The sequence below is a fragment of the Rosa chinensis genome, chromosome 4 (genome assembly GCF_002994745.2).
Source record: "Rosa chinensis cultivar Old Blush chromosome 4, RchiOBHm-V2, whole genome shotgun sequence".
Taxonomy (NCBI): domain Eukaryota; kingdom Viridiplantae; phylum Streptophyta; class Magnoliopsida; order Rosales; family Rosaceae; genus Rosa; species Rosa chinensis.
Genome location: NC_037091.1, coordinates 35374347 through 35388357, shown reverse-complemented (window position 1 = coordinate 35388357; position 14011 = coordinate 35374347). Strand labels below are relative to the sequence as shown.

Sequence of the window (14011 nt, the reverse complement as noted above, 5' to 3'; positions counted from 1 at the left end):
AAAACTGGGTATTCTTTTCTCACTTGTTGAAGCACAACACATTACTTTTTCTTTATCTTGATTCGTAATTTAGAGCTGCCGGCCATTTCATTGAAAGAGATCAGAAATCTTAAATAAGATCAAAACTTGGGCCTGCCACCGATAAAATTTAGATGTGATAACAAATTGTATTTAAAGCTATACACTTGTTTTTGATCACTATTCACTACTTAGTTCAATTAAAAAAGGAAAGAGCTGCGTTTCAAAAAAAAAGGAAAAAGCTGAAGACTTTTGTCGGATTGTAGAAGACTCTATTGCCTCGTTTCATTTTTATTTTCTTTTATGGTCTACTCCGGAAATTTCCAGCTTATAAGAACATGCTAATCAAACCATTCTTGAAGCTGTAAACATAATCTCTACATTAATTTTGGTAATGTTGAAGGAATATCGATTTAGTGTGCCTTATCAAACTAGGAGTAGCAATAGGAGAGAAGGTTCTAGATTTCCCAATCCTACACGGATTGGTATTCCTTGTAACATTAGAACTAGCACTTTGTAATCCCTATATATAGGGCTCCTATTCTCAATAATAAGAACACATCTCTCTCATCAATCTCTCTCAAATACATTATACTTAAACACGTTATCAGCACGACTCTAACCACAAAACAGAAAACCAAAACTCATTCACAAAGCAGCCCCTAGCCCGAGCTAGCCGAGCCTTCGCTGCAGCCCGAGCGCCCGTGCTTTGCAACCTTGCACAGCAGCCCCTGCTGCCCCCTCCCTGCAGCCCTGCGTTCCAGCCTGCTGCCACCGAAGCATCCCTGCTGCGCAAACAAGCCAACGCACACCCACTGCATCTTCTTCCTCTTTCCTGTGCACGTCAGTCTACTTGAAAGCCTCGAAACGTCTAGTTCGGAAGCTCAGATCGAAAAACTTTCTTCATCAAAGTTGTTCGTCTCTGTCTCTTCCATCTAACCTCCGAATTTCAGCCTTATCGGAGTTATATTGAGATCTGTACACCAATCGAAGTACAAGCTGTGCAGAACAGAATCTGCTCCGAATTTTCAACAAGTAAGTTTTTAAATTAAAGTTCATGTTTTCCGAATTTTAATTTCTCCTTCTTTTCTTCGGGGACTTGCAATCTCCCTTCTTCTACATCCCACCTTTCTTATAACGTGGGTTCGATTCTTGAAAAGCGGAATCGTGGGGATTCACGCAATTAACGAACTAAGAGCGTTCGTAAGACTTCGGACTAAGAGCGTCCGTAAGCATCGATTTAACGAACTAAGAGCGTTCGTAAGCTACGGACTAAGAGCGTTCGTGAGCATCTATTTTGACCATTCAAACATCATTGTTTCGGTCTAATCCAAATTTCTTGGAAATCGATTTCTTGGTAGCATTACTGCTCAGAAATCTCATATTAGTTTTCGTGGAAGCATTGACTCCGAAACTAATACGTTCTTGCTTTCCTTTTTAGGATGTAAGACTTGAACGAGCTCGATTTTACTCCATTAGATTCTACGGGCACGGAATTTTCATGTGGACTCAAAATGTTGAGCTTCACCTAATTGCCCTTGATTTATTGCCTACAATCCAGGAGTCTTGTTCTAAAAGAACCACTCAAGGCCCTCAAACTGAGATAGATAATTCCAGGGCATTTACCCTGATGAAGCGCCACATGAAGATGGCCCTCCAGTTTGAGTACATGAATGAGGATAACACTAACAACCTTTGGGTTGCGCCTCGTGAACGTTTTAGTAACATTCACAATTTTCCGGACTTAGAAGCATAATGGAATAATATCCGCTTCTCTAAACTTTGAAAGAGTTATGAAATATTGTTCGGAGGCTCTCTACATCATATTATTGATGCATGATTGTGAAAAACACAAAAGAACAAATTGATTGAGAAGACCCTAACATGACCATAGGAGTCATGACGTTGAGGGTATAGGGTTGGACACCATGGCGCCACTTTTGGCCATGGTTGCACTATTCCAACGCCATTGGTCCTAGGGACCATATGTATTGTGTCAATACATCTCAATCAAGAGAGCATCCTCTTCATGGTATTTTATGGAGTACCTGATCAATGGTAATCAAGATATCGAGCTATAAAAGACTTTAAATCTGGCGATGAAAATAGAATGCCGCAGATTTTATTTAGAATAGTCTTTTAATTTCCAAGAATTATGTAATGGCAATTATGCCTTAATCAATAAAATGACTTATTGGATTATCTCTTTTCCCCTAGGTGTACTCAATTAAGTATGATGTCTAGGAAAGTAATTGAGATTAGTGGTACTTAAGAGAGCTTCGCTCCACCGACATCTCTCTCTACTTCCCTGGTCATATTTAATTGGAATTACCGAACGAATTGAGTGACTACAATTTGTCTAATGTTTGATTTTACTTTGGATTAGATTATGGTCACGAAACTTTGATGTAATCATTGGATATTATTAATAAAGTATCAATTTATTTTATCTCATGTCGTAGACATGTTTTTCGAACTTTATTATTTCAAAGATATAAGAGCCAATGGTTTTCATGTGGAAACACATTGTGAGAATGGACAAGAGTTCCTTTGCATCACCTCTAATGACTATGGACATAAACGAGTATTAGAGAAACTTATGTGTCGATCTAGTGGGTTGTATGCAACCACTATTCGCATAATTGAATCCAATCATGTTATGAGAGATGATTTATGGGATTCTGACACATATAGGCTTTGGCATGACCGTCTGGGACACCTAGGTCGTGATATGATGATCCGTATATTAAAGACTTCACACGGACATCCATTCTTCAGAACGAAGAGAAGTAAAAACCAAAAATTGGTTCGAGGAGATGCACCTGCGCCTCAAGGCGCCAAGACTGTGCAAGACCGGCCACTTAGGGCCGGCGCCGTCTACCCCCTACGGCAACAACATGGCATTGACGTCATGGATCATTGTTTGACTCCTCCTTCTACTTCTAAAGTCAATTGTGACTTCATGGCTAAACCAAAATCCTCATTGGTTGTCTCTAAAGCCCATTATTCGTTCTGCAAAGCCTGCTCTTTAGCAAAATTAGGATCGAGACCATCCTATGCAAAGGACACCAAAGAAAATATACCATTCTTGCAAAGAATCCAAGGTGATATTTGTGGACCCATTCAACCACCATGCGGACCATTTAGATATTTTATGGTGTTGGTTGATGCATCGACACGCTGGTCACATGTCATGCTATTGTCCACAAGGAACGCTGCATTTGCTAAACTCCTAGCACAAATAATTAAGTTACGGGCTCACCACCCTGATCATCCCATTAAGTCTATAAGATTAGACAATGCTGGGGAGTTTACATCAAAGACTTTTGATGATTATTGCATGTCCATTGGGATTGATGTTGAACATCCTGTTCCTCATGTTCATACCCAAAATGGTCTCGCAGAAGCCACCATTAAACGACTACAAATGGTTGCTCGAGCATTGGTGATGCGCACCAATCTCCCTATTTCTGCTTGGGGCTATGCAATATTGCATGCAGCTGTGCTTATTCGTCTGAGGCCCACTGCTACTCAACCCTTCTCTGCGTCCCAGATGGTTACTGGGTATGAGCCTGATGTCTCACACTTACGCATATTTGGGTGTGCAGTCTATGTGCCTATTGCGCCGCCACAGCGCACCAAAATGGGTCCTCAAAGACGATTAGGCCTTTATGTTGGATATGATTCTCCAACGATTATCCGCTACATAGAACCCTTGACAGGCGATCTCTTTACCGCTAGATTTGCGGATTGTCACTTCGATGAGACAGTCTTCCCGTCGTTAGGGGGAGATAAGAACATCAATGTTCAACAGGAACGACAGGAATTGTCGTGGTCTGTCCCCACTCTGTCTCATCTTGATCCCCGAACCGCACAGTCAGAAATTGAAGTGCGGAGAATTCTCGATCTTCAGAACGTAGCAGATTCGATGCCTGATGCGTTTTCTGATATCGCTAAAGTGACGAGATCACACATACCTGCTGCAAACGTGCCTGCAAGGATTGATGTCCCTAAAAGTAGAGGACATGACGCCAACTCAAGAATGCATGAGTATGGCGCCAACGTCCCATCTCTCAATGATGGTGACGTTGTGGCTAGGCCCACGGCTCCCGCCAAGAAGCGCGGGAGGCCCATAGGTTCGATGGATTCTCGCCCAAGAAAGAAAGCGAGTTCGGCACAAAATAATCCATTAATCATCGATGTAAATAATCCATCTCATGAGAATATTCCGGATTATGATTATGTCCAAGAGACATCATTGGGGGACGCTCCAATGTCAGAACCAACTCCAGAGAATAGAGAGATCTCCATAAATTACACTAGTGTACATGAGATGATGGATAGAAATTCTATGGCGATTGATGATGCATTTGCATATCATATTGCAAAAGGAATTATAGAATATGATGATATCGAACCTCGCTCTGTTGAAGAATGTCAACAAAGAGCGGATTGGCCTAAATGGAAAGATGCAATCCAGGTTGAATTGGATTCACTAACAAAGAGACAGGTATTTGGGCCTGTAACGCAGACACCCCCAAGTGTAAAGCCTGTTGGCCATAAATGGGTCTTTGTTAGAAAGCGTAATGAGAAAAACGAGGTTGTTAGATACAAAGCCCGCCTTGTGGCGCAAGGTTTCTCACAACGCCCTGGAATTGACTACGAGGAGACATATTCTCCCGTAATGGACGTTATAACGTTCCGCTACCTCGTCAGTTTGGTAGTTTCCGAAAAACTTGACATGCAGCTTATGGATGTGGTTACAGCATATCTCTATGGGGATCTAGATTCAGAGATATATATGAAGGTTCCAGATGGACTTCAATTACCCAAATCAAGTGGCTCTAAACCACGGAGCGCGTTTTCAATAAGGTTAAAACGCTCACTATATGGATTAAAACAATCCGGACGGATGTGGTATAACCGTCTAAGTGACTACTTGATTGGGAAGGGATATATTAACAATGAAATATGCCCATGCGTGTTTATTAAAAGAACAAGTTCCGGATTTGCAATCGTAGCAGTTTATGTCGATGACATGAACCTAATTGGAACTCTAGATGAGTTGAAGGAAACTGCTAAATACTTGAAATCCGAATTTGAGATGAAAGATCTTGGGAAAACACGGTTTTGTCTCGGTTTAGAACTCGAGCACCGTAGTGATGGAATCTTGATCCATCAGTCTGCATATACTCAGAAAATCCTAAGGCGCTTTAATGAAGATAAAGCAAAGCCTACGAGTACTCCCATGATCGGCCGCAGTCTTGAGCCCGGAAAAGATCCGTTTCGTCCAAGGGATGAGGACGAAGAACCATTAGAGGCCGAGGTGCCCTATTTGAGTGCAATAGGCGCATTATTGTACTTAGCTCAATGCACAAGACCGGATATCTCATTCGCAGTGAACTTGTTAGCTCGACATAGCTCTGCGCCAACACGCCGCCATTGGATTGGTATAAAGACAATCTTTCGATACCTAAGAGGTACGATTGATATGGGCCTATTCTATCCCTACAGAGAGAAAAGGAATGACGGAAAATTGGGATTGGACCCCAAGAGGCAAAACGCCCCCGTCCATGGAATGGCCGCCGGCCATGTTGCCGCCGCCGGCGCCGCCACCGCTCATGGTGGCCGGCGTTCTCCTATCTCCCTCCATCAAAACGACAATGATGTCTTGATGGGTTTTGCTGATGCAGGGTACCTCTCTGACCCTCACAAAGGTCGCTCCCAAACTGGTTATGTCTTTACCATGGGAAGCACTGCGATATCTTGGAGGTCTACAAAACAGACCCTTGTTGCTACTTCCTCAAATCATGCAGAGATTATTGCTCTACATGAAGCTGTACGTGAATGTGTATGGCTAAGGTCCGTAATTCGACACATTCAAGGAAGTTGTGGTTTGAAGTCTACCACAAATGAACCTACATGCATTTATGAGGATAATGCAGCTTGTATTGAACAAATGAAGTTAGGTTTCATCAAGGGCGACAACACCAAGCATATATCGCCTAAGTTCTTTTATAATCAGCAACAACAATCACTTCTAAAGATTGAAGTGAATCAAATCCGATCAGAGGATAATGTAGCGGACTTATTCACTAAGTCGTTACCTAAATCCACCTTCGAGAAACATGTGAAGAGCATCGGATTGAGAAAGTTATCCGAACTCCCACGATTATAGCAATCAGGGGGAGATATCGACATCAGGGGGAGTTATGATGTCTACATGTTCGATCTCGAAGAGTGAAGGACGTGTTGTGCTCTTTTTGTCCTTCGACCAGGGTTATTTTTATCCCACAGGGTTTTTGTTACCTGGCAAGGTTTTTAACGAGGCAACGGATGAAGCGTCACCACCAAGTTTGAAGCGGCACAAGGGGAGTGTTGAAGGAATATCGATTTAGTGTGCCTTATCAAACTAGGAGTAGCAATAGGAGAGAAGGTTCTAGATTTCCCAATCCTACACGGATTGGTATTCCTTGTAACATTAGAACTAGCACTTTGTAATCCCTATATATAGGGCTCCTATTCTCAATAATAAGAACACATCTCTCTCATCAATCTCTCTCAAATACATTATACTTAAACAGGTAACTCAGATCGTCCTAGTTATTTATCTCAGAACTTTGTATTGTTGGGAAGTGTCTGGTCTGATCACCAATCTACTGGTACTGTGAGTTTGAATTGATTGTGAAGTTTGTTTCAGTTTTCTTAATTTCTAACTTGCGCTGTTTAAAAGTTGACTGATTTTGGTGTTGGATTTTGCAGTGACAGAATCAAGATGGTTGTAGATGTTGCTGCATCTGCTGTAGGACTAGCATTATCGCTGCTGTGTAAGGCCATTGAGGAAGTTATCAGAAAGTGCGTGATCGACAAGATTGTGGAGTTCAATCCCCTGCTCAAGAAGATCAATACCAAGCTGAAGACAGTGAAGCCAGGGATAGAAGAGATCGAGAAAAGCAATCTAGAATTGGATCGCACAGGTGAATTGAAAGATTTCAAACAAGTAATCGAGGATATCACAGCGCTTGTTCGTAAGTTACAAGAGGTTCCCCATTGGTACAAGAAACCTAAATACACCGACAAACTCAAAGAACTCGATGAATCTCTGGATACACAGATAATGTTACTGCAGGTGCCGACAGCAAGTAAGGTCTCTAACCTTTCGGTTATAACAAGTATTATCGAGGGGGACACCAGAAATATCCGTATGCAAATGGGGAATATGAGTGTGCAAGTGGGGAGTATGAGTATGCAAATGGAGAATATGGGTATGCAAATAGAGGATTTGAATACGAACCTTGAGATGATCAGGGATATGCGACAGAATGGCCTAGTGCAAAATCAAGTTAAAGGTTGTTGGTCTGGAGTACCTGAACCGCCATCATTTACAGTTGGATTGGATTTACGTTTGGATGAATTGAAGAAGAAACTTCTTGAGGATGGGGTGTCAATGGGTCTGGTCACTGGTCATCCAGGCTCTGGGAAAACCACTTTGGCAAAAGCTCTTTGTCAAGATAAGAAAGTGAAAGGTATATTTGATATCTGTTTCTTTTTATCTTCTAAATGGAAAAGTTTTAGAGTTTCTAATTGAAAAGTGTTGTAGAACTCTAGTAAAATCTGATTTCTGCGTTGGTATATCAGAACAAAGTATCGTTGCATACGTTTAAACCTTTTTTTTTTTTTCCTTTTAACATTGACAAAAAACCTGTAATTGATATCTAGATGGTCATGTTATGCCTTCTTCTCTCTGTATGTTTCCAGAGTTGTAAACAGAATTAAGTGGCCTCTTATTGACAGTGTTCTTATATTATGTTGGATAGACAAATTCAAGGGCATCATCTTTGTCGACGTTTCAAAAAGACCCAACACTGAGGTTGTGCAGGAAATATGTGAAAAAAAGGGTACCCAAATACTTTCTTTCCAATCCGAAGAAATTGCACTTGACAGGCTGCAACAACTTCTGAATAACACAGAAGAAGATCCTGTGCTTTTGGTCCTGGATAACGTTTGGCCTGGAAACAGGACAGAATCCCTCCTGGCGAGCTTTAGGTTCAAAGAATCGGAAATGTCAAATTACAAGATTTTGGTGACATCAAGATATATGTTGCCAGGATTTGATGTTGAATACCATGTAGAAGAATTGAATGACAATGATGCAATGAGTCTTCTCCGTAATTCAGCACGCCTCACAAGTTCTTCTTCTATTCCAGAAGATCTTCAGAGACAGGTGATCTTTGTTCTTAAATGCACAATATGTAGTTGTTATTTCTTACTTACAAAAGGAGGAAAGCATCCATACACATGATAGTGTATCCATACTTTTGATTCGTAAATATATACCTGAACTAAACCTTCTATAACAATACTTAAGCATATTGTTAATTCACATTTCTTTATCTGTGAGACTGAAATGCAGGTTGTGGAGTGCTGTAAGAGACTTCCACTGGCTATTGAAGTGGTCGGAAGATCACTTTTCGGCAAGAATATTGTGATCTGGAAAGATAGAGTAGAAGCATGGTCTAGCGGTTCTTCTGTCATTAAGTCTGAAAAACATTTGCTTGTTTGCCTCCAAAGTAGTTTAGATGCCCTGGGTGAAGAAAATGCCCTCATCAAGGAATGTTTCATGGACCTTGCTTCATTTCCTCAAGGCCGAAGGATTCCTGCTTCTGTCCTGATTGATATCTGGAGTGTCCTCATTGATATGTGGGCTGCGGATAAAGATAGTTCATGTGTTGCAAAACTCTACGAGCTCACCTACTGGAGGCTGGCTAATCTTGTAATCACGAGGTATGCAATAGTCCATATGCATATATAATATGATATCACATAACTTCATCCTTTACTTACTCGATCAACTAGCTGCTGCTTAATTAACTTACCATTGATTATAAGCAGGAATGAGAAGGGGGAGGTGGATGACTACTATGGTGAACACTTCGTTACCCAACATGATCTCCTTAGAGAGCTGGCTGTCCACCAGACAGATGAGGGCCCCGTAAAACTGAGGAGAAGACTGATTATAAACATACGTGGAAACAAACTTCCCAAATGGTGGAAAAAACAGATGGATCAGCCCTTCGAAGAAGTTCTTCTAGTATCTATTTCAACTGGTTGTTCCATCTCTCCTTAGCAGATACATGAACACATGCATACATATGTTTGTCTACATGCACACATGCATATTCATGCACTGCAGCTTTTCTCATTAGTTCAATTTCTCATTGTACTCACATATTCATACATGTATGATACTGGTTGCAGATGGTCTCTTCTCATCAAAATGGCGCGACATACAGCTACCGAAAGCTAAAGTTCTAGTTCTGAATTTCCACACAAAGAACTATGCATTGCCCGAATTTGTGAAGAAAATGGAGAAATTGAAGGTTCTAATAGTCACAAATTATGGGTTCTTACCAGCTGAAGTGAGTAATTTTACATTGCTGGGTTCTTCATCTAAACTAAAGAGGATAAGATTAGAGCGGATTTCTCTTTCTTCCATTACCAAGAACCCCATAGTATTGAAGAGACTACAGAAGATATCTTTCTTCATGTGTAACATGGGGCAAGCTTTTAGCAAAGGTTCCATCAAATTTTTTGAGGCATTCCCAGACCTTCAAGAAATCAACATTGACTATTGCAGTGATTTGGTGGAATTACCTGCTGACATCTGTCTTCTAATCCATCTGAAAAAGCTCAGCATCACCAACTGTCATAAGCTATCTGCCTTGCCTAAAATGATTGGAGAGCTAGTCAATTTAGAAGTTTTGAGGTTAAGGTCCTGCACAGACTTGTCAGAGCTGCCAAGTTCAGTTAGGAAACTCAAAAAACTAAAGGTTCTTGACATATCCAATTGCTACAGCATTAAGGAGTTGCCTGAACACATTGGTGAAATGTGCTGCTTACAAAAGCTCAACATGAGGCAGTGCTCGAGAATGCAAGAGCTGCCTGAATCAATTTTGGATCTTGAAACGTTGACTGATGTGATATGTGATGAAGAGACAAAATTGTTTTGGGAAACTTACTTGCCCAGTCTCAGCAACCACATACAGATAACGGCGGTCAAAGAGGAAATCAACCTAGATTGGCTTTAAATGCTTCACTCTTGAGAGCTTTCATTCCTTTATACATGTATGTGTGCTCAATTTCTTCCCGGTTTTCCTTCTGTCGTTTGTTTCTTTGTTTGCTTTGCTTTTGTTAAAACATGAGATATTATGGGTGTTGTGTGAAATCTGTGGAGAAACAGAGTATTTGAATTTTCACCATTTTTACAGGATACAAGAAATGGCTCCACAAGGTTCTTTCTTGAGTCTTGTTCTTTATGTTTTAGCGAATAAGAATTTGGGAGAATATGTAGAGATATAGTTCATTGATAATAAGAACTTCTATATATACTGTTGTTTGGCTCCAAAACCAGCTTGGTGTGCAAACCGTCTCTTTTGAGTGCGCGGGCATGCCAGCACTGTGAGGTGCAGTCGTCGGGGAGTCCCTTGACCTGACTTCTGGATCAAACGTTGTGGACGAGGAGAGCACCAACCTCATCACAAGGTTCTTCTCTATGCCTTTCGGAAAAGGACTTCTGCCTTACGGATAAGGACTTGTGTTGTGATCTCTTGCGTCACCTAGTCGATACTCAATATTGTAGATTGAGCAGAGCAATCACCGGGAAGTAGGAGAAAGCACGGGTTTGCTAAAGCGTGACTTTAGCTTCGCTGGGTTGCGAGGGCGTTACCCTTGCTTCGCTGGTTTTCAACTAGGTTGAAGGTAAGTTTGCTCCGGAGAGACTTTGATAATCGTTGAGATTGATTGATTGAGAGGTTGTGTTGTTGTATCGCTTTAGCCTCTATATATAGGTTGCAGATTCTCTTTCCTAATAAGAATGCAATACTCTATTTTAGGCCACAGTTATTGGCCTTTGAATCGAATCAAATCAAAACACTTAATAGTTTTGATAACTATCGTAGGCAATAATTAATAATTGCCCGCCTCTTGACGTAACTAGAATATAGGCAAAGTTAATTACCTATGGGAAACAACTTCTGGGCATGCACATCCTCCATATATATATATATATATATACAGATCCTATCCAGAGCGGAGCTCCTCTTTGAAAATTAACGTGTGAAGTTCGAGTTTTAGGTCAATTTTCGGTTGCATATCCATATCTCGACCGTTCAGTTTTTAGGTACTAGTGTATAGATCATCTATACAAATTTTCAGTCAAAATGATGATCGTTAAGGCATTGATAATTGCCTTAAAGCTAGTACGGTTCAGGTTGACAGATTCAGTCCATCCATTGGTTTAAGCGAGTTAGATACCTTAACGATCATCATTTTGGCTGAAAATTTACAGAGATGATCTATACACTAGTACCTAAAAACTGAACGGTGGAGATGTGGATATGCGACTGAGAAGTGACCCAAAACTCGAACTTCACACATTAATTTCAAAGCGGAGCTCCGCTCTGGATAGGATCTGTATATATATATATATATACAGTGGCGGAGCAAGAAATTAATGTTAAGTGGGGCACTCAAAAATTTTAGAAAAAAAATTTGAAACTTAAATATATCAAACTTTAATAAAAATTAATAAATTAGAATAAAATTACGGAAATATCAATTATCTTTTTAAAAAAATTATATATTTTTTAATCAAATTTATATTTTTCTTTATGATGGTAACATATTTTGTCTTTGATTTTTAAAATTATAAGAAATAGTTAATGTTAAAAAAAAAAAATTACTCTAATATGCTGCAAGAGGCCTCGAACCTGAGACCTGAAGCTACATAAGTAGTTGTGAAAAAACAGTTGCCACTACATCAACTCGGGATTTAGTCACTATTTGAAACTCTATACTACTTATATGGAAAAATTCCAGTGGGGCACAGGACCCACTGAGCCCTAATGTGGCTTATATATATATATATATATATATATATATATATATATATTGACCATAATCAAGCATCGTTACATGCTTCCATATTTGTACGTGCATGTCATATTCCTTAATTGAATGGGCAGCCTTGATTATTGGTGGTGAAGGCCAGTGAAGGATAATTGTATCCTTCCTTAATTTGTTCACGTTCGCAACCGTGATTGAGATATATGTGGATATGTGGGGCCTTGATAATTACCTTGCATGGCTCGCGTAATCTCGGCCACATATGCAGCCTGCATATTTATCTTCCCGTCTTGCACAGTCTTGACAACCAAGCAAATCACTATTAATTATCAAATATATTGATAATTAAATAGTAAATCAATGAATATCCAGATTTGCCTCAAGATTGCTTGATCTCCAAGTAGACTTTTTTTAGCCTCTAAACAATATATTCCGAACTTGTCGAAAATATATAGCTTGGGCCACAGATATTGGCCCGGTTTTGTTCGAGTCCCCCTCGTCGGGAAAAAATGTTAATTTTGGGTTCAAACATTGCCCCCCAGACCTCGAAGTCAAAGTTCCCCGTCTTGATTGAAGAGGTCTTGAGTCAGCACTAATCTTGCGATAACATTGCTCAAAAGCCACTTGCATTGGCTTAACTGCTAAGTACAAAATTGAAATCATTTGACTGATTCCATATATAAGCCTCTAAATAGGCAGTGAAGCTTGAATGCCCTCAAGTCACCTCGATGAACAGTGAACTAATTTATCAAAGTAGCACTTGATGAACGTGAGAATTATCTCTAACAAACGCAAAAAATGTTACTTGGTAGTAATAAAAGGCCACATATATTGGCCTTGGAACATTGATGACCAACCAATTGTTTTTTGGATAAGTCAGCTCATAATGAGTCAAAACCACATTTGGTTCTGACAGTTCTTAGCTAGCCCCATTTGTCATGGAGTGACGCCTTCTTTGACAACTTTGTTGCCCCCCAGTATATACAGAAGCATGTATAATGCTCAAATATATTTCCAGGCTCTCATAAGTCCTAACAGAGAATATATATATATATATATATAACCCGATCTACAGTGGACGTCCTCACTTTCGTTAAAGTGCGGACGGCGACGCAGCAGGCTGTTCCAGGCAGCGACGGCGGCGCGGAGCTTGCCGAACCGAGGCCGAAGGCTTCCTAGACGCGTCTGAGAAGCGATTCAGGTCGGGGTTGCAGGTTTCTGGGCAGCGACCCGACCTACAACTGCAACCGAACCTGCAGCCCTGCAACCTCGTCGCCGTCGACTCCACCCGACTGCAGACCGGTCTGTCCGACCCCTGGCCTCCCGCCGGCATGCCCCGCCGCTCCATCGCGCCCCGAGCGGAGCTACTGCGGACGTTCGCTCTCGATCCTCTCCTTGTGTGTGTGTGACTTTGCTTAGGTGCGGATATTCGCACCTAAGAAAAAAAGTACGGATTTCCAGTTTTGACCCACTTTTCGATCATATTGTGTGTGCGTGTGTGTGTGTACCTTTGCTCAGGTGCGGATATTTGCACCTAAGAAAAAAAGTACTGATTTCAGGTTTTGACCCACTTTTCGATCATATTTTCACATCTCAACAGTTCAGTTTTTAGGTTCTAATGTATAGATCACCTCTGCAAAATTTCAGCCAAATTGGTGATCGTTAAGGCCTCCAAAACTGCAATTTACAAGAACGAACCGAATCTGCCGAACCGTTCATGTACATTGTTGTAAATTGCAGTTTTGGATGCCTTAACGATCACCAATTTGGCTGAAATTTTGCAGAGGTGATCTATACATTAGGACCTAAAAACTGAAAGGTTAAGATGTGAAAATATGATCGAAAAGTGGGTCAAAACCTGAAATCCGTACCTAAGAAAAACTGCAGACGTCCGCAGTGGAGAAGCGCAAGGAATCCAGAACAGTGCTTCTGAAACTCTATGGTAACAGCAAGGCAATGAAATCACAGAAAGCTGCTTTAACATTTAGGCCACTGGCATTAACCGTTACAGAATCTAAGACATCTGGTGAGCCTTAGTTACATATTTTCTGGCATAAACCAAGTTTTGCCACTCAACAAGTAAAAGACT

General features: G+C 40.8%; 1 protein-coding gene across 1 annotated transcript; it reads left to right on the top strand.

Annotated features, from left to right (window-relative positions):
- Nucleotides 1-289: 289 nt before the first annotated feature.
- Nucleotides 290-10274, top strand: LOC112200907 (probable disease resistance protein At5g66900). Its single transcript, XM_024341919.2, has 8 exons — nt 290-356; nt 389-409; nt 6603-6685; nt 6781-7544; nt 7836-8242; nt 8432-8802; nt 8911-9125; nt 9277-10274. The coding sequence occupies exons 4-8, from the start codon at nt 6794-6796 to the stop codon at nt 10104-10106; spliced, it is 2574 nt and encodes an 857-aa protein (XP_024197687.1). The 5' UTR covers nt 290-356; nt 389-409; nt 6603-6685; nt 6781-6793; the 3' UTR covers nt 10107-10274.
- The last annotated feature ends 3737 nt before the right edge of the window (nt 10275-14011 follow it).